The sequence below is a fragment of the Lepidochelys kempii genome, chromosome 7 (genome assembly GCF_965140265.1).
Source record: "Lepidochelys kempii isolate rLepKem1 chromosome 7, rLepKem1.hap2, whole genome shotgun sequence".
NCBI lineage: Eukaryota > Metazoa > Chordata > Testudines > Cheloniidae > Lepidochelys > Lepidochelys kempii.
This window is the reverse complement of record NC_133262.1, coordinates 105,198,685-105,218,491: the sequence shown is the minus strand read 5'-3', so window position 1 is coordinate 105,218,491 and position 19,807 is coordinate 105,198,685. Positions and strand designations below refer to the sequence as shown.

Genomic DNA, 19,807 nt, shown 5'->3' with positions numbered 1-19,807 from the left:
ATGCACTTTTCTCAATCACAAGTAACATGTCCCTGTTCTGCTTATAGAATGCATTGTGCATTAGAAGGTAACATCAGACAATTCCAGCTCCCAGTATTAACTCAAGGTTCCTGTTATAGTCACTACATAATTAAGACTGTATACAATGTAGTTTTATTGCCGAAATGGCAACTCCTGCTACATCTGGTATGAAAGCCTCATCCCAACTGCTGAGATTTCTATGCTGAAGTCTTGAACTCTGGGTTTAGCAGCCATTTCAGAAACCTCTAACTTGCTGGAAGCTGCATGAAGATGACAGGTAGGCTTTGGAGAGGGTGAGGGCAGCAAATATGGTTTGTGCTTTAACACATCAGCAGTGGTATCCAGGGGCTGTGATGTAGTCTCATAAGAGGCTGACTGCCTCCCAGTGAAAATTGCTACCAACCATGCAGCTGATTTTAGAAAAGTAATTTTAAAAGTGTGTAAAAAAAAAAAAAAGCTTTCATTTTATTGTAGACATACACTGAATATGTATCTTCTATAATATGGAAAGGAAAACTGAAGACTTTCTACCTTCCAGGACCTGAGTTCATAGTTCTTTTGCCCCTGCAACAGATGACATCACATCACAAGCACCTAATAACAAAACAGGGAACTATATTCATTGTCTTGTTGATACATGCAGTATCAACTTTTGCCAAGAAAACAGTATCCTGAACTCTGAATGGAAGGCAAGGAAGAATTAATTTTCAACTCCTGCTTTTAAAAAGTCTTTCTATTAAGACAATATATGTTATTTATATTACATGAATTTTTTAAAAATTCCTGATAATCAGTTGGGATCATAGATAGATAGATAGATTTAAGATTTCACAACCTACAACTGACCCATGTCAGAGGGTAGCTGGCCCTCTGAAGGGGTCAAGAGCTCAGCCTACCTCTGATAGGTGCCATAAGGGGGAATGAGGTAACTCAGGTTCACTTGGGACTAATTAGCACATTGAGTAACTGGGAGACAGTTAATCAGGAGGGAAGCACCTAGGCATGATAAAAGGAAATCTACAGCCAGTGCAGGAAGCTAGGAGAACAGAGGCTCCTAGGAGAGGAACAGTTCCCAGAGTACACAAAGAGAAAGCTCCTATAGAGAAGGCTTCTTGTGGGGCAGAAGGTGAGAGGGGCTTGCCAGCAATGGGATAATACTCCTGGATGGAAGAGTTTCCAGAAGAAAAGGACTATGAATCCTAGATCTCAGAGAAAGCTGGCTCCCATGAACCACTTCACAAGGTAACAGCAGAAGTCCTAGGTTAAAGGAATTATATGCTGTCCTTGAGGTTCAGTTGCTGTGGGGAACCTTGACCCAAGAAGCAAGACCCTTCCCAGCTAGCACCAAGAAGCCCCTGACTCCAGAAGAGGGTTCTGTGTGACAAAGGCCTTGCAGGTAAGGGACCTTGAACATAACTGGAGTGGACAGACTAGGGTTGATTTAGCCCCTCCTCCCTGCAGCTAGAGATACTCAGAGAGAGGCCTATTCATGTAATGTTCTGCCTTTGGGGTTGAATAAATTAGATCCTTGAAGGGTGCTGTCCAATATACAAGCTACAGTGGATTTATGAAAACCTTCATTTGGGAAAACTGAGGCAGAGACGTAACAGCAGCACTGCACTGAGCTGCCAGGGGCATTCACAGGTAAAGGCAGCCATTACAACCCAATTCAATGAACAGGAGAGATTCGGACATTAAAGATACTATGGTGTAATCATCATACCATAGAAGACTACAGTGTTTTAGCCTATGCTTGGGGTTCTATTATGATAGGGCATCTTCTCTTCTCCCCTGAAAAACAAGCTCTTATGAGAACTTCACATACCTGCAAAAATAATCTTTGCTTTGTATTTTGGAATTCCCTTTACAGTGTATGCCCACTTGCGAGCCAGTTTACAGGCAGTTTCTCCAGCTTCCACCCCTAAAATAAAGAACCATATATGTGCAATTTGGCCACTTGTAATTTTTGTTCCTTTATAAGAGTAACTCTTTTACATGTAGGGGGTAAAACAGAGACGGGAGGACAGTACCTGTGTTCATTGGAAGAACTTTGCTGTAGTTGAACATTTTGGTGATATACTCTTCATATTCACCAAGTACATCATTGTAGAATGCCCGAGAGGTAAGGGTCAATTTCTCAGCTTGAGATTTCAGAGCTTCCACAATCTTTGGATGACAGTGACCTTGATTCACAGCACTGTAAGCGCTCAAGAAATCAAAATATTTTCTGCCTTCTACATCCCACGTATAAATACCTAGAAAAGTTTAGGTTAGATGAGTACATGAGAAAAATGAGGCCATCGGTAAACAGTACAAGCTACAGTTACAAAACAAAAAGACCTGGGGTTTGGTATATATGGTATTCTAGCAATTCCTTAAAATGTGAATGCATGGTGGGTCTGCCATACAAGCTCCTTGACTGGGAGTCAATATCTTCACAAGCCACATAATGGGTGTCAGACTATTGCAGCACATAACCAATGCCCCAACCAGCACTCAAGTGCAGAAGCACTTCCATAGTGGAGCTGTTGCTCCATGAAGCTAGACAGGCTCACACGAGTACTGCTTTCTACTCATATCCCTCATTTCCCCCATGTTGGAGTCCTGGAACGATAAAGAGGATTAAACTTGAAAGAGGAGTTAAGTATAAGAATAGTGATAGTCTTAATAAAGGGATCCTGCAATTTTCCCACTCAGAACTGGAGGCTGACAGTTTTCAAGTGAACTATCAAAATGTGTTCGGCATGGGTAAGCAAACTGACCACCACATCATCTTAGTGGAACAACAGTTAAATACACTGGAGAAAATTTATACTTTTGAACCTGTGAACCAGAGAAATCAAGGTAAGACGACCTTGAAACAAGGTTAAAGAGACGGGCAACTTTAAAATAATAGTGCAGTTGATTTCACAAATGGGACCAGTATACAAACACTATCACATGGATCCAACAAGCTTCATCATATTCACTGTAGAATTGAAACTGTGTGCATTAATAAGCTAACTGAAGGTAAGAAGTTGCTGCTAGTTCGACTTCTTAAAGTTGAGGAAAAATGTCCATGCAACATCTTCCCAGCAGTTTTTGCTCTTCCACACACCACAACCTAATTAAAAACATCCCCCTTTCAAACACAAATTGATTCTGTTGCTTCTACATGCATATCTTTGACACAGAACCACTTCAACCCCTTTTAGGAATTATGGGAACCATAGAGAGCAGCTGAGTGATTCTGTCATCATATGTGCCAAGTGACACTTGATCAACCAAGGGCATGTGTAAGAGGTTATTGATTTTTTTGTTTGTTTGTTTTAAATTACAAGTGAGCTGACAAGATTCGTTCTATTTCTCTATGGTGTTTAAATACAGTAACTTTATTTACTGGAGTTGGTTTGTTTCCTTATTCAGTACCATATTTTGTTTCGATATTATACACTCAAAGCACTCATGGTAAGAGAAAAGAGACTTATGTCCATACAACAGTTATGATGATCGGTAATTAGCTGGAGCTACTCTAAGATATTACAAATCCACCCCCACCCTAGGGTTTTCTTATGATTTTTCACTCCAGCACTGGGACTTTTCCCCACCCCCTTTTCCTAAAGGGCTGTGATCTTCCAGCAGCTTTTTCTTAGCTGCTTGCTGTATCTTACCCAACCAGGAAATTGCTTCCTCCTCCCCTTTCTCTTGGGGGCAGAGGGGGTCGTCATTAGCATTTTCACTGACACTCAAGGCTTTAGTAGGATTCTCATCCTGTCTTAAAGAGACAGTTTCCACAAGTGCATCAGGAATAGCATTTTGCAAAAGTGGGACCTGGATTGACCATATCTTCTGTCACCCCCTCACTATCCCCAAGAGGTCAGTTGTGTGACTGCTCCCCTCCAGGAGATCAGTTACACAGTCCCCTCTTAAAACCTGAACCACAGGTTGGGTGCCTAGCTGCACAGAAGCTGACCCAACATTTCTGTCCTGGGCAACCTCTTTCCCCACACACACACCCCCATGTAATCAGTGAGGAGACATTCTTGTACCCCCTACTAATTCTTTTACAGCTTCCTCCTCTGAGCCCCCATCTAAGGCACACACCTCTGCCCTCTAGAGTGGGATCTATCCCCTGCTCAGCTGTAAAGAGCTCACAGATAACAGCCTGAATAGTTCTTTCACGGGCAGGCACTACACACCCCTCCCTTCCTGAATTGGGTTTGCCTCACCCACCACAGTGGTTTCTACGATTCCATCACCCACCTCTAAGCTTCCCTCTAGGACACATCTCCCTTTGCCTGGGATTGGTGAGTAGCCGAGTGTTTTTGCTGAGTGAGTAGCCGAGTGTGCGTTTGCTGGGAGGGCAGTTTGAAAGCCCGAGCGAGTGCCTGATTGGGTGGTAGCCTACAGGGGGCGGGTATTGGGGGTGTCTGTTTCAGGGAAGCCTGGCTGTTTAAAAATAGCCAGAACTCCGCAAACCACCTGAGCGGCGGCGAACCAGCAGAGCAGCACACAGCAGGAGTTTGCCTGGGGCGAGCCCGGTTTAGGCTTATATCTTGCCAGCTTCTCTGAGGAAGCTCATAGTAGGAAGGTGATATGGAGGGGGGGGGTTCAGCTGTTGTTACCTGCACAGGATATGCCATGTTTGTCTTTCTTCCACAGGACAGAAGCAAATTTGTCTGTACAAAGTGCAAGCTAGTATCCATACTGGAAGAGAAGATCGAAGGTCTGGAGCAGCAGATATCAACCCTGCGTTGCATATGAGAATCTGAGGATTTTCTGGACAAAAGTCAGGATATGCTTCTATGGGCACAAAGCTCTAAAGATTTAGAGCAGGTTGCACAGCAGAGCCAAGAGGCCAGTGAAGAAGCTTGGCAACATGTGACCTCCAGAAGAAGAAGGGGGAATGTCCAGGTACCAGCAACGCAGACACAGGTAAGTAACCATTTTCATGTTCTCTCCACAGGTACCATTGCGGTGAGCAGACCAGATGATGCGTCTGAGGGGAGAAAGCAGGAGACGACTCCTGGTTGGAAGGCATGAGATGTGCTGTTCTGAGGTTGGGGGCTCCACGACCACCACTCCCAAGAGAAGGAGGCGGGTGGTGGTGGTCGGGGACTCTCTCCTCATGGGGACTGAGTCATCTATCTGCCGCCCTGACCGGGAAAACAGAGAAGTCTACTGCTTTCCAGGGGCTAAGATTCGCGATGTGACGGAGAGACTGCCGAGACTCATCAAGCCCTCGGATCGCTAGCCCTTCCTGCTTCTCCACGTGGGCACCAATGATACTGCCAAGAATGACCTTGAGTGGATCACTGCGGACTACGTGGCTCTGGGAAGAAGGATAAAGGAGTTTGAGGTGCAAGTGGTGTTCTTGTCCATCCTCCCCGTGGAAGGAAAAGGCCGGAGTAGGGACCGTCAAATCGTGGAAGTCAACGAATGGCTACCCAGGTGGTGTCGGAGAGAAGGCTTTGGATTCTTTGACCATGGGATGGCGTTCCATGAAGGAGGAGTGCTGGGCAGAGACTGGCTCCACCTAACGAAGAGAGGGAAGAGCATCTTTGCGAGCAGGCTGGCTAACCTAGTGGGGAGGGCTTTAAACTAGGTTCACCGGGGAAAGGAGACCAAAGCCCTGAGGTAAGTGGGCAAGCAGGATACCGGAAGGAAGCACAGGCAGGAACGTCTGAGGGGAGGGCTCCTACCTCATACTGAGAATGAGGGGCCATCAGCAGGTTATCTCAAGTGCCTATATACAAATGCACAAAGCCTTGGAAACAAGGAGGGAGAACTGGAGGTCCTGGTACAGTCAAGGAATTATGATGTGATTGGAATAACAGAGACTTGGTGGGATAACTCACATGACTGGAGTACTGTCATGGATGGTTATAAACTGTTCAGGAAGGACAGGCAGGGCAGAAAAGGTGGGGGAGTAGCACTGTATGTAAGGGAGCAGTATGACTGCTCAGAGCTCCAGTATGAAACTGCAGAAAAACCTGAGTGTCTCTGGATTAAGTTTAGAAGTGTGAGCAACAAGAGTGATGTAGTGGTGGGAGTCTGCTATAGACCACCGGACCAGGGGGATGAAGTGGATGAGGCTTTCTTCCGGCAACTCGCAGAAGCTACTAGATCGCACGCCCTGGTTCTCATGGGCAACTTTAATCATCCTGATATCTGCTGGGAGAGCACTACAGCGGTGCATAGACAATCCAGGAAGTTTTTGGAAAGCGTAGGGGACAATTTCCTGGTGCAAGTGCTGGAGGAGCCAACTAGGGGGGGAGTTTTTCTTGACCTGCTGCTCACAAACCGGGAAGAATTAGTAGGGGAAGCAAAAGTGGATGGGAATCTGGGAGGCAGTGACCATGAGTTGGTAGAGTTCAGGATCCTGACACAGGGAAGAAAGGTAAGCAGCAGAATACGGACCCTGGACTTCAGGAAAGCAGACTTCGACTCCCTCAGGAAACAGATGGGTAGGATCCCCTGGGGGAATAACATGAGGGGGAAAGGAGTCCAGGAGAGCTGGCTGTATTTCAAGGAATCCCTATTGAGGTTACAGGGACAAACCATCCTGATGTGTCGAAAGAATAGTAAATATGGCAGGCAGCCAGCTTGGCTTAACAGTGAAATCCTTGCGTATCTTAAGCTTCTTTTTTATGTTTACAAGAAGTGGAAGATTGGATATATGACCAGGGAAGAGTATAAAAATATTGCTTGGGCATGTAGGAATGAAATCAGGAGGGCCAAATCACACCTGGAGCTGCAGCTAGTAAGAGATGTTAAGAGTGACAAGAAGGGTTTCTTCAGGTATTTTGGCAACAAGAAGAAAGTCAAGGAAAGTGTGGGCCCCTTACTGAATGAGGGAGGCAACCTAGTGACAGAGGATGTGGAAAAAGCTAATGTACTCAATGCTTTCTTTGCCTCTGTCTTCACGAACAAGGTCAGCTCCCAGACTGCTGCGCTGGGCAACACAGCATGGGGAGTAGGTGGCCAGCCCTCTGTGGAGAAAGAGGTGGTTAGGGACTATTTAGAAAAGCGGAACGTGCACAAGTCCATGGGGCCGGATGCGTTGCATCCGAGAGTGCTAAAGGAGTTGGCGGATGTGATTGCAGAGCCATTATCTTTGAAAACTCGTAGCGAACGGGGGAAGTCCCGGATGACTAGAAAAAGGCTAATGTAGTGCCAATCTTTAAAAAAGGGAAGGAGGAGGATCCTGGGAACTACAGGCCAGTCAGCCTCACCTCAGTCCCTGGAAAAATCAGGGAGCAGGTCCTCAAGGAATCTATCCTGAAGCACTTACATGAGAGGAAAGTGATCAGGAACAGTCAGCATGGATTCACCAAGGGAAGGTCATGCCTGACTAATCTAATCGCCTTTTATGATGAGATTACTGGTTCTGTGGATGAAGGGAAAGCAGTGGATGTATTGTTTCTTGACTTTAGCAAAGCTTTTGACACTGTCTCCCACAGTATTCTTGTCAGCAAGTTAAAGAAGTATGGGCTGGATGAATGCACTATAAGGTGGGTAGAAAGTTGGCTAGATTGTGGGGCTCAACGGGCAGTGATCAATGGCTCCATGTCTAGTTGGCAGCCGGTAGCAAGTGGAGTGCCCCAAGGGTCGGTCCTGGGGCCGGTTTTGTTCAGTATCTTCATAAATGATCTGGAGGATGGTGTGGATTGCACTCAGCAAATTTGCAGATGATACTAAACTAGAAGGAGTGGCAGATACGGTGGCAGGTAGGGATAGGATACAGAGGGACCTAGACAAATTAGAGGATTGGGCCAAAAGAAATCTGATGAGGTTCAATAAGGATAAGTGCAGGGTCCTGCACTTAGGACGGAAGAATCCAATGCATCACTACAGACTAGGGACCGAATGGCTAGGCAGCAGTTCTGCAGAAAAGGACCTAGGGGTGACAGTGGCCGAGAAGCTGGATATGAGTCAACAGTGTGCCCTTGTTGCCAAGAAGGCCAATGGCATTTTGGGATGTATAAGTAGGGGCATAGCCAGCAGATCGAGGGACGTGATCGTTCCCCTCTATTCGACATTGGTGAGGCCTCATCTGGAGTACTGTGTCCAGTTTTGTGCCCCACACTACAAGAAGGATGAGGATAAATCAGAGAGAGTCCAGCGAAGGGCAACAAAAATGATTAGGGGTCTGGAACACATGACTTATGAGGAGAGGCTGAGGGAACTGGGATTGTTTAATCTGCAGAAGAGAAGAATGAGGGGGGATTTGATAGCTGCTTTCAACTACCTGAGAGGTGGTTCCAAAGTGGATGGTTCTAGACTATTCTCAGTGGTAGAAGATGACAGGACAAGGAGTAAGTCTCAAGTTGCAGTGGGGGAGGTTTAGGTTGGATATTAGGAAAAACTTTTTCACTAGGAGGGTGGTGAAACACTGGAATGCATTACCTAGGGAGGTGGTAGAATCTCCTTCCTTAGAAGTTTTTAAGGTCAGGCTTGACAAACCCCTGGCTGGGATGATTTAATTGGGGATTGGTCCTGCTTTGAGCAGGGGATTGGACTAGATGACCTCGTGAGGTCCCTTCCAACCCTGATATTCTATGATTCCCTATGCACCCTAGAGCGAGGTGTGTCCCTTGCTTATCTACAACCTGATGGCAGCCAGCAACCTGGACAGTTTCCTCACTAACAGGCAATACACTCCCCTCCTCCCTAGAGATCCTGCCATTAGCTACTGAGCAGGAGCTGGCCTAAACCACACCCACCCCTGGAAGCATACTGTTTAGCACTGCTTCAGAGAAATTAAAGAGACACTCAAACAGCAGTTCCTGGGACTTCACCTTTTCCCTCTGGGGGTCCAGCATAAAATTTCTCCTTGACAGCCCGAGCTACACGGAAGAAATCTTTCCCCAGTAACAAAGCAACTGGATTATCATTTACCACTGCCACAAACCATACAGCTCCCAAATCCTCATTTTATGTGTGCACTTTAGCCAAAGCACAAGGATTTTGTAACTTCCCACTAATAAAAGCTCTGCAATCTGTCCTGGCAGTAAGTCACTTTCCTGTACAATATTCCTTCTAACCACAGAAATTTCTGACGCTGTCTCTTCCCACCCAAGGTATTCTTTGCCATTAATCCTGACAGGCTTTGTGCTTCATGCCCGGCTGGGCAGAGGCTACTTTTACAAACCCTAAGGTGCCTCTGTGCTCAGGGTAGATATTCATGGAAATGCTGCTAGCTGCCTGTTCCTTCCCACTACAGGACATTTATTCCTCAGATGCTAACTGTAATTACACTGATAGCACCTTCTGGGCTCCTCTGTTTTTATAGGAGTTTTGGGATGAGGGCTAGAGGAATGGATTTGGAGCGGTAAGTGTCCAGCCTCCACCCTCCTTCTTCCCAGGGGTAAAATAGGAACCCAGCTTCCCGTCAGGTTTAAACAGACGATTGAATTTGCTCAAATTGATCAGCTAGAGTAGCCAGTTCTTTCACCATTTTCCCTTTTTTGTCCCACAAACACTGCTTTACATCATCTTTTCATATACTCAAGAGCAACAAGGTCATACATTCCTTCAAAGCTTGTAACACCTTTCCCCCCTTACCCACTTTTCCATCAAATCTTTCATGTGGTTTACATATGCCACATTACTCATCCCAGCACCCCTCTTGAGGCTTCAAAATTTTACTCTGTTTCAGGTGTAATCTAAAACGGTTTCAAAACCATTTCCTTGAATTGACAATAATCTGAAGCATCTCTAATTGGCATCTTATTCAATAGCTTTACCTGTCAACTTTGCAATCAAAGTGGGCATCTTTTGGTTCTCAAGAATCTGGTGAAGTACACACAGCCTCTCAAAGGTGAAGAAATATTCAGCAATGTCCCCTGTCTCACTGTATGCAGGACACAACTGTTCCCATTTGTGGATTTTTGGAGAGGTGGGACTCACTGGCGTGTGGGTGTTCTGGTTCTGCTTCTCTATCAAGTCCAGTTGGCACTCCTATCTTTCTTTTTCCTCCATGACTAATTTCTGGATCACCGTTTCTTTGTCAGCCTCTGTCTGTTTCAGTTCCAACACTCTCTTCAGCTTTTTGCTTAGCCTCCTCTACTTCCACGGCTCTTCGGTGTGCAGTTTCTTGTCCGACATTCTCTGCTTCCATTTCTTTTATCTGTAATTGTTTTAATTCCAAGAGTCTTTTGTGTTTTTTCTCTCTTCTGCCTGCAGTCTGCACAGCTCCAGCTTCTTACTAGTTTAACTTTCACTCATTTTGCTGCTTTTCTGACCCTACTTCCTTTGCCGAAATAAGCAAAACAGAAAATAATAAACTGGTAACCTCTGACTGATCTCTAGCCTTCACACTTAATCACCACCAGAGCAAAACTCACTCAGAGCAACAAGCTGTGCAAATGATCCTGCCGATTATACCACTGTGACAGGTTCCCCCTGGGGTTACACCTGGAACTGGGGTACCACTGAGCCCTCTGGCCCACGAGGCTGGGCTCCCCCACATGCTGTACTGCTGTGACAAGCTGCAAAGCCCTCCAAGCTTGCCCTTTCACCAGCATTCACACAGATAGGGACACAGTACCCAGCTGCAGTTACATGCAGGCTCTCGAACCACCAGCCTCCCAGCCTAGGATCCTAGAGCAGTACCGTCCTTCCCTGGATGAATCTAGCCAGTATACGGGTTTAACACCTGGTCCGCCTCTCCCTCAATGTGAAGAGGGCCATGCACACTTGTGGTAACCAAACTGAGATTTTCCCCAGACACCTAATCAAACACATACTGGTTTGGATTAAACATAAAGTAAGTATTAACTACTAAAAATAGATTTTAAGTGATAACAGATCAAAGCAGATTACCTAGTAAACAAACAAAAACCACAAACTGAGCTTAACATACTAGATAGGTAGGATATGAATTAGCAAATTCTCACCCTGAGTGATAAACAGGCTGGCAGATTCTTAAGGCACAAGCTGCCTTTGCTTTGCAGCTTGGGTTTCCCAGGTTTTCATACACAGGCTAAAAATCCCTTTAGCCTGTGACCATCACTTCCCCATTTCAGTCTTTGTTCCTTAGGTGTTTCCACGGGTGTTGTGTAGGGAGAGTGAGGTACCATCATGATATTTCCCCCTTTTATATCTTCTTCCCACTTGCTGGAAAGCTCTTTTGCTGTGACCTGGGTCAAATAGTCCCCATTGTGCAGTACTATCTATGAGAGGTTTCTATTGTACACAGTTCCTGGGATAATCCTTGTGTTGTGTGCATTTCCTCAATAAGGCATTAACATTATCTGGCCTTTTTACTGTTGTACTTGAAAGGCTGCTTATGGGTGTTTTCAATTTCACAACATGTTTCGGTAACACATACATAGCACGTACAATCCAATGAGATATTAATGTCTAGCAGATCAAGACTTTTAGAATGATACCTCACAAGGCATACTTTGTACAAAACATATCCTAATTATATGACAGTGCTGAACAAGGGGGTGCCAGGGTGTCTCATATACCATTGCCTATTCCTTACTCTAGTAAAAATGTGTAAACTGTTTAAAGTTCAGGAAAGAGCTGTAAGGAAACAAGCTCTCATCTTCAGCAAAAGAAACTCCTTACCTGACAAGAATAATGAGTCTTTCAAATAAGTTACATTCTAACTTAACTAAAGATGAGGAATTTTTCCAATTAAGGCTTTTAAAAAAAAAAGACTGAAGGATTATTTTTCAAAAGCATTTAAGTAAATGGAGCACAAACCTCACAGAGTCAATGGGACTTCTCTCTTAAATCAGTTAAATGCTTCTGAAAATCCCACCCGAAATACCAGCTTTGCAGTGCCAAACCAACTGCCAGTTGGTTTAGACTTCATAGCAAGACTCAGCCTAGATATTAAACATTTATAATGGAGACTGAAATAAGCAATCACATAAAACTTTTTGGACAATCAAGGTTTGACCTCTCAAGGTTTAGATCCTCAGATTGAATTGAACCAAATCAAACAGTTTTATTAGAAGTCATTAGTTGCACAATCCCTCATTAGCAACAGAGGGTTTGTCTACACAAGCTAGGGTATAAATCTACCCCTCACTAACCTTCTGTGCACTAAGTGTCCATGGGGACCCTGCTGAAATACACTAAGAATTCCATAGTATGGTATGATCTACCCCCATTTTAGGGTGCAATGGCAGGGAACACATGTACAATTAGTGCACAGCAGGCTAGTGCTGGGTAGATTTATACCCCAGCTTGTTGCAAATTAAGTGTTTGTTTGTGTAGACAAATCCTAGGTTTCATCAACTGTCTTTCAAAAAGTTTTGAAGCATCACACTTTCTTGTGCAGCATAAAGGCAAATCAAGATACAGTACCTCTTCCTTTTTCTAGAGCAACAGGTAGGGGATGATAGTTGTGTGCACCATATTTAGCTTCACGTTCAAATATGTACTCAGAGGACAGAGTTCCCTGGCTGGTTTTTTTAGGTGCAACTGATGTAGAAGCACTCACTGAAGCATGAGCGCCACGACGCAGAACAGCAAAGGTTTGCGAGTGGGCTAGTTTGGAAAACATTCTTGACTTCAGGTATATTGTTACAGATCTGAAAAGAGAAAATTGACACTTTAGAACTAACATACTCTACTTGTGGATGGTTTCAGAGTAACAGCCGTGTTAGTCTGTATTCGCAAAAAGAAAAGGAGTACTTGTGGCACCTTAGAGACTAACCAATTTATTTGAGCATAAGCTTTCGTGAGCTACACCTCACTTCATCCTTGCAGGGATTCAAGTGCCTATTCCACCAGGATTATAGAATTTACAACTCTTTTGCAATTCAACTGAAAAAGTTTATACTTGGTACCGAGGAATGTAGTGCTCACATCAAATACCTGATAAAACAAGTTTCTTGCTTTCATTTACTATATTTCAGTGGTCTACAGAAAGTTAACATCTCTGATTAAGTTCTTGTGTATGCACACAAGCTGCAACTCCCTTTTCAATGTACTCCGCAGCAACCTGGGCTGAAACTCTGGAGCATGGGACCCAGATTTCTGTGCCATTCCAAAGCAGCAGACTAGAAATTCTGGAGCAGCTTCAGAGAAATTGTTTTATTTTCATCTTCATGAAAAAGCAATAATCAGCACCATTTCAACTACAGTAGTATTTTTATTGTATTAATTGAATTTAGTAAGATAATAAAAAATACAATATAAATAAAAAGGCAAACAATAATATATAAAATCAATAATAATTTTTATTCTATAGTTCAGCAGATGAGACAAATTTGTATCCTTTAAAAACATTAACATAAGATCAGAAAGTAAATAAAACAATCCAGAAGTATGCAAAACTTGTGCCCAGTTCTGACCCAAAGCTTAGATGACAGTACTATCAAGTTTGACAGGAGCAAAACAGTTCCACACAAAGTTTAGGCGAGCCTGAGTTTTGGAAGTGAAATTTGTGCTTCCATATAAATTCTCCTGTACTTTCATCATGTGAAGTTTGTCTGTAAATAAAGGATATAGATTTTAAAAATTACATCACTTAAGAAGTGCAAATGGAACTCTTTGCTTCATTTAGAGGACAAAAATCAATGGCTAAGTTGAAAAGCAGACTCATGAAAGGACTTCACTACAGAAATTCTGATAGTTACTTGAATAATTAACTACTAAATAGATACAGCTGGGTATGAATGTTTGTCTTACATTCTTATAACTCCCCAGTAAACCCATGACTTCAGATATCTTGTCTCTAACTATGCAATAGAGAAGTCCATCTAAACTCAAGTCATTTCCTAAACACAAAAATTAGAGATAAGAGTTGCTTGGAAACCTGAAGAAGAGACTAGATCTTGAGGACAAAAACAAAATAGCAAAATAAGACTACTCTGAGAGCACAAGAAGCCTCTCCTAAAACAGAATTTGTTTAAAAATGCAAGCCATTCCACACTCTGACAGCTTTGTGGGGAATGGAATTTTCCATCTTAATAGCGTGATTATTTTTTCTGAAGTTAAGATTAAATAGGTGGAAAGTGACATTGTGCCAGAGAATGAACATGTTTATGCAAAACAGAACGAACTTTCTAAAAGAACAATTAATCCATGTTAGAACATGAACCTTGTAATGCTAGCATCAAAGGATAATATCAGGGCAGAGTTCACTTATACAACCAGTTTTACAGAAGTTTCCAGGACATTTTCTGTGTTTTCCATGCTTCCAGAGTGGACAGATTCTCTGCGTTTTCAGAGGAAAAAAACAACCATTATATAATTTCAACAGAAGAGTAGCACACTACTACTTTTCCATTCAAATTCTGTAAAACATCTGACAAAAGGTACAGCTGAATATTCCTAGATTCACTCTGTGTAGATTTTTCCACACACCAACCAGGGGGAGAACAGTTAAGAGAAAAAAATAGTAGTGATGTGGGGAAAAAATAGGGCTCACTGTTTAGTTCTGAGGTGCAACTACAGCCTCCTGTAAATAATAAATTAAATACACAGGATAATTTAAGATATGTAGACACTATGCAAGGCAAAAGTTTAAGAACTTACCTACTTAAATTCTATGATGGGTGCCTCGGAAAAGTTGAATTAGTTCTTTCAGATTTCTATTTTGCAACAAAGTTTAACAGAGTCTAGTGTTTTAATGCTTTTCTTCATGAGTTGAAGAGAACCAGCACTTACAAATTTCAGTTACACTACTGCAACTACAGGAGACCAAGATTCTTCTAATACTACATAGTTTTGCTGGATAGAATAAAAACTCAGCATTAATTCAGGTCAGTAAAACTGATATGAGTCACATTTCATGTTAAAGTTACAGGTAACTATAAAATGGCCAATAAATTTTTTAAACGTTACACAATGGAGCCCACCTTATCAGATTTCCATTTGAAGCTTTCAGCTTCTTCATTAGGGCAAAAGTTTTATCCGAATTAAAGTCTAAGAACAATTAAAGTTTTAAAAAAATTAATTTCCATTGTATAATAAACCTGCTGGGAAACCATTTTCCTTTTATGTATTCTATTTTTATACGATATTACAAATCAGAAACTGCCTGAGTTTGCAGAGAGACAATAGCTATAAGGTATGAACTGCCCCATTAATTTCACTGGGATCTAACTCAGCTGCCAATGAACAAGGACTTAAACACAAAGGTTCTAACTAACTCAGAAAAGTGATCCAATTAACAAAACTTGCAACTCTCCTTTCAATGTATTCTGCAGCTACCTGGACCTAAACTCTGGAGCATGGGACCCTGGTTTTTGTGCCATTCCAAAGCAGCAGACAAGAAATTCTGCAGCAGCTTCAGAGAAATTATGGATTTTTGCTTTTTAAAGAACATGAAAATAAAACAATTAGCACACTTTCTCTTGTATTTTGCTACTGAATTCCGTTTTGCTCTGTCCCAAGATTTTGGATCTTTAATATAACACGCCTGCACTGCAGTAGATGTCTGTCACAGGAGGCACAGTATATTTTGGCAGTGAGTAGGGGACAGTTTGGGTTTTTAGCGTTTGGAGATGTGTGTAAGATGGTGTAAAAAATGTAAGGAAACTGAGTCTTTGCACTGTGAAAGGGATACATCTGTTTATTTCCTGTTGAACAGGAACAGAGGTGAGACACTGTGAGGCTTGAACTCCTTGTTCTTCACCAGATCAACTAGCTCTCTTGCTACCTGGCACTATCTCCAATAAAGATGAATAAGCTTTTAAATTGTTTGTGGAAACATGATATGTTCATCCTCACTAGATTTCACAGTTACCCCTTCACTGGGCAGTGGAAAGAGAGGAGAGAGAAAGAAAAACAGTAAATCAGCCCCCACCTTTGGATTTCTCAGTGAAATGGAGGGAGATCTCTGGGGCAAGGACAGTGGGGGGAGGGGGATTGTGCTGCACAGCAGAAAAAGCACATTGTCAAAGCTAGTCAAATGACAGAGATTAACAGTGGACACAAATACGGGCAGTTCACATTTCAGAGTTTCAGGCTGTCTGTAGACTCAAAAACGAAAGCATTGGTTTACATTCTGGTTCATATTTGAAAAAGTTTTCATGAGGGCTAAAAATATAAGCTTAGATCCTGCTGGACAATTTTAAAACAAGGGATGCATTTTGCAGCAAATTCCACAGTTATGAACTCTCAAAGCTCAATTTATAAGTAAAGCTAAAGTCCTATTGTTTATTGTTCAAATAAACTGATGCTATATGTTTAGCTCTTTAAAAAAAATCAATATTTTTCTTTTCAAATAAGAGACTATCTTACCAGTCATTGCCCTGCTGTTAAATATTAGCTTTGTGTTAGCTTTTTAAAACACACATCACATAAAGAGATTTTACAAATAGAAAGGGCAAAAAGATAACTGAAATGCAGCTCAATTGCATCAGTCAAAATTACATCTGGTTTAAATACTCAAATGTGACTGGTCCATGACAGCCAGGCCCCTCAACACACCTCCCTAGTAGTGTAGCCAGTGTTACTAAGAGCACAGCTACATTGGGAAAATTTCCAGAATGGACAAGCCTTAAATAAAGACTAGTAGGGAATTTAAGCTGTACATGCCATCTATTAGAAAGCTACCTTTTGGCATTATTAGGGCCCTACCAATTTCACAGCCGTGAAAAATGTGTCAGACCCTGACATCAGCCCTCCCCTGTGAAATCTGATCACCCCCTCTGCCACTGAAGCCGGATATTGGGGCAGCCCAGGCTTGGGGCTTCCATGCCCCCCCACCACTCCAGCTGGGGCTAAGAGCAGTCCAACCCCTCCACCCCTTCCCCAGATCACATTTTGGGTCAGGACCCCCATGCTTACAAACCCTGAAATTTCAGATGTAAACAGCTGAAATCATGAAATTTACCAATTTTAAAACCCTCTGGCCATGAAATTGACCAGAATGGACTGTGAATTTAGTAGGGCCTTAGGCATTATGAGTTAGAGACAACCAATTTGGGTTCCCTCTTACTTTCCTTTAAAGAAGAAAAATGTCAATCAGCAACACTGAAAAGGATTTGAAAGTTGTGATTTTTTTAAAGAATCCTCCTTAGAAACCCAGACAATGGGGAGGCAACAACCCAACAACCATGTGTACCCTGCCCTGCATGAGTACTGTAAACCAGAAAAAAAAAAAACAAGAACTTGGTAAGAGCTCTGGGAGGGAGAAAAACTGAGTTACGCTGAAGCCACATCAAATATAGTTATTGGGCAAAAGCATTTGATGAAGTGGACGGAGAGCAGTTCCTGGATGAGGATGGAAGACAGACTGCAGAAAACACGTAAAGAACTTCACCCAGTTACAAAGAATGTTCATGAGGGAGTGCTGTTGCAGTCCTCACATACAAATTGAACTATTGTTCACTGCCCTTACTAAAGCGTCAAAAAATCATCCCATGTTGTAAGTCTATGTCTTTACATGAGAATTAATACAACGCAGAGAAATCAGTGAAATATTTTCAGTCTATAAAGACTCAGATTACACAGATCAGACTGGTTGGCTACAAGGCACAAGCTTTCAGGAGGAACAGCTACAGCTGGTTATGTATTATTTAAACCTTTTCCAAACAAGATCTTCACAAAAATTACATCACACCTGAATCAGGCTCAGGAATATACATCATTAAAGAGATCTAATAATTGGGTCATTTGTGAGAGGGCAATTGTGCCATCACTCTCTTCTCTGCCAAGAGCTATCAAAGACAAGTTAAAAGCAGGACACTGAGGATGTAAATAGCAGGGGAGGCTAATGTTACATAGACAAGGGAGAAGAAAACTGTTTGTAAGGCCCCATTTCCTATCACCTTGGAGGAATAGGTGGGTTGTGGTGTCTCTCTCAATGACATTTGAACTCCCCCCTTCATTCAGTTTCCACTAGCCCAGAATGTCAAATACTTGGCCCATCTGATGTATTTATGTGATCCATAGAATAGATTCAGACTATGCAGAATATAGGCCTTCATTTTGGAAAACAATGAGGGCTATAAACTTGATAAGAGGAAAGTCTTCCGAATGTAACTGATGCAGTGGTGTCCTGCTGAGTCAGAAGACAGCAGGAAACAATGACTCAGAAGGGCAAAACTTCCCTCCCCCTATTAATCTCACTGTGATATTAATGCTAAAACTCAACGATGACACTTCGATATCTCTATTAACTACTGAATTGCTGACCATTTTAGCAATTAGACTAGGGAAGAAGGGGAGCGTGAAACTCAGGGGACGGTGTGAACTAGGACTTGCTGCTGAGAGCAACATGCAGAGGAAGAATTTAGCAAAACAGGGAAGTAATAGAGAAAGGAGAATGGAGGAAGGAGGAGAACAAAAAGGCAGAAGGGGCTCTGCGGTAAAGATTTCAGAGCACTAAGGGCCTGAGGAACCTGCATCCCACTGGCTTTCAAGGAGACCTGCTCCAAATGCCCGAATCGCTTCTGGAAACGGGACTGGGGCGCTTGAGTAGGTTTCACCCCTGGCCCGAGATGGGGGGGGGGGGCAGATTCCCGGGAAGAGCTGACACCTCGCTCGTGCCCTGGGACCAGGGCGGCCACAGCAACACAAACGGCCACTAGCGACCTCAGCGGTGCCCAGGCAAGCCCAGCTTCGCCCCTGCATCTCCGTGGGATGCGCCCAGCCCCGGGGGAGCCGAATGTGCGTGCAGCGGGCACCGCAGCCCTGGCCCGGCCCCGCCAGTGCGAGCGCCCGGCCCTACCTGCCCCTGCCGGGACTGGGGCTCGGGGCAGAGCCAGGGCTCCCGGGGCGAGGAGCCAGGCCTGTGCGTCTGGGGGCGGGGGGGCTGCTGGCAGGCCGCCACTGTCACCGGCCGCCGAATCCCCGTGGCCGCCGGGCTCAGGCCCCGGCGCGGGGGAAGGCAACGGCGCGGCCTCGGACACGTCGCTGCCCCGGGAGCCCCCAGCCCGGCACTCACCCCTCAGCACCGGCGCGCTGCTGCCTCTCCGCCCGCAACCCAAGAGAAAGAGGCGGAGGCTTCGCACACGGCAACTGTCACCGCTCTAACCCCCGGCTACGTCACACCCCCGCTATGGGCAAGTTCTGCCAGCGACTCGCCCATTGGCTACCTCGGCCACGCGTCGCCAATCACGGCCCGACCCAACCGCCCATGCCCACTGCCCATTGGCTACCGCCACTCCACCCTCCGATCGAGGTTCCGCCCATTTCTTCCTCTGCCGGATCTACGCCGGATCCTGCTCCAGCTGCTCCCTAGGGCTTACTCCCGTGCCCCCCAAGGCCCTCTCCCATCTCCCGGGCCTTACTCCCGCCCCAGCTTCCCCCTCCTCCCTGGGCCTTACTCCCCGCCAGCTCCCCTCGTCTTCACCTGGGGCTCACTCCCCTCCCCAGCTCCCCCCTTCTCTGTGGGCCTTACTCCCGGCCCGCTCCCCCCAGCTCCCTCTCTTCTTCCTGGGGGCCTTTCCCCAGCTCCCCCTCTCTCACCTGAGGCTTACTCCCCTCCCCCTCTCCCATTCTCTTCGCCTCCCCTCACTCAGTTTTTGTCTGTCTGCCCTTCTACCACCAATCTCCCTTCTCCAGACGAGTCACCTTAAACAGCCTCTCTGTCCTTCCATCAACCTCCACTTCTGGTCCTTACACAACGACCAGCGTGGCAGTGTTGCTTGGCCCTGAACTGACGCACCTAGGCTGCTTTGGCAAATGTCTCATACACCACATGCCAGGAGCCCAACTGCAGCATGCACACAACTGCTGAGAGAGACCAGCAGTTGCCAGCCGCCCTGTCGGATCATAGACTAGAGACCACAGTCCAGATTATTTTCAAATTACTGTACTATTTATGCATGGTCATCACGCAGCACACAAAAAATACTATCCCAGGCCTGAGGCTTTTGCAATGAGA

The 19,807-nt window shown here is 44.5% G+C and overlaps 1 protein-coding gene across 5 annotated transcripts in view; it reads right to left on the bottom strand.

The window, feature by feature from the left end:
* The window catches only part of OAT (ornithine aminotransferase), a 30,759-nt gene extending 11,789 nt beyond the window's left edge, over positions 1-18,970 (bottom strand). Inside the window, exons 1-5 of one of the 5 annotated variants that reach the window (XM_073354122.1) lie at positions 18,866-18,970; positions 14,506-14,700; positions 12,328-12,554; positions 2,052-2,276; positions 1,847-1,942 (exon numbers count right to left, since the gene is read on the bottom strand). In XM_073354122.1, coding sequence (XP_073210223.1) covers positions 1,847-1,942; positions 2,052-2,276; positions 12,328-12,526 — 520 coding nt within the window. In that variant the 5' untranslated portion in view covers positions 12,527-12,554; positions 14,506-14,700; positions 18,866-18,970. Of the gene's footprint in view, positions 1-1,846; positions 1,943-2,051; positions 2,277-9,749; positions 10,233-12,327; positions 12,555-14,505; positions 14,701-18,865 lie in introns of those variants that run through there. The other 4 variants (XM_073354124.1, XM_073354123.1, XM_073354126.1 and 1 more) reach the window with 4 other exon arrangements.
* Between the last annotated feature and the right edge of the window lie 837 nt (positions 18,971-19,807).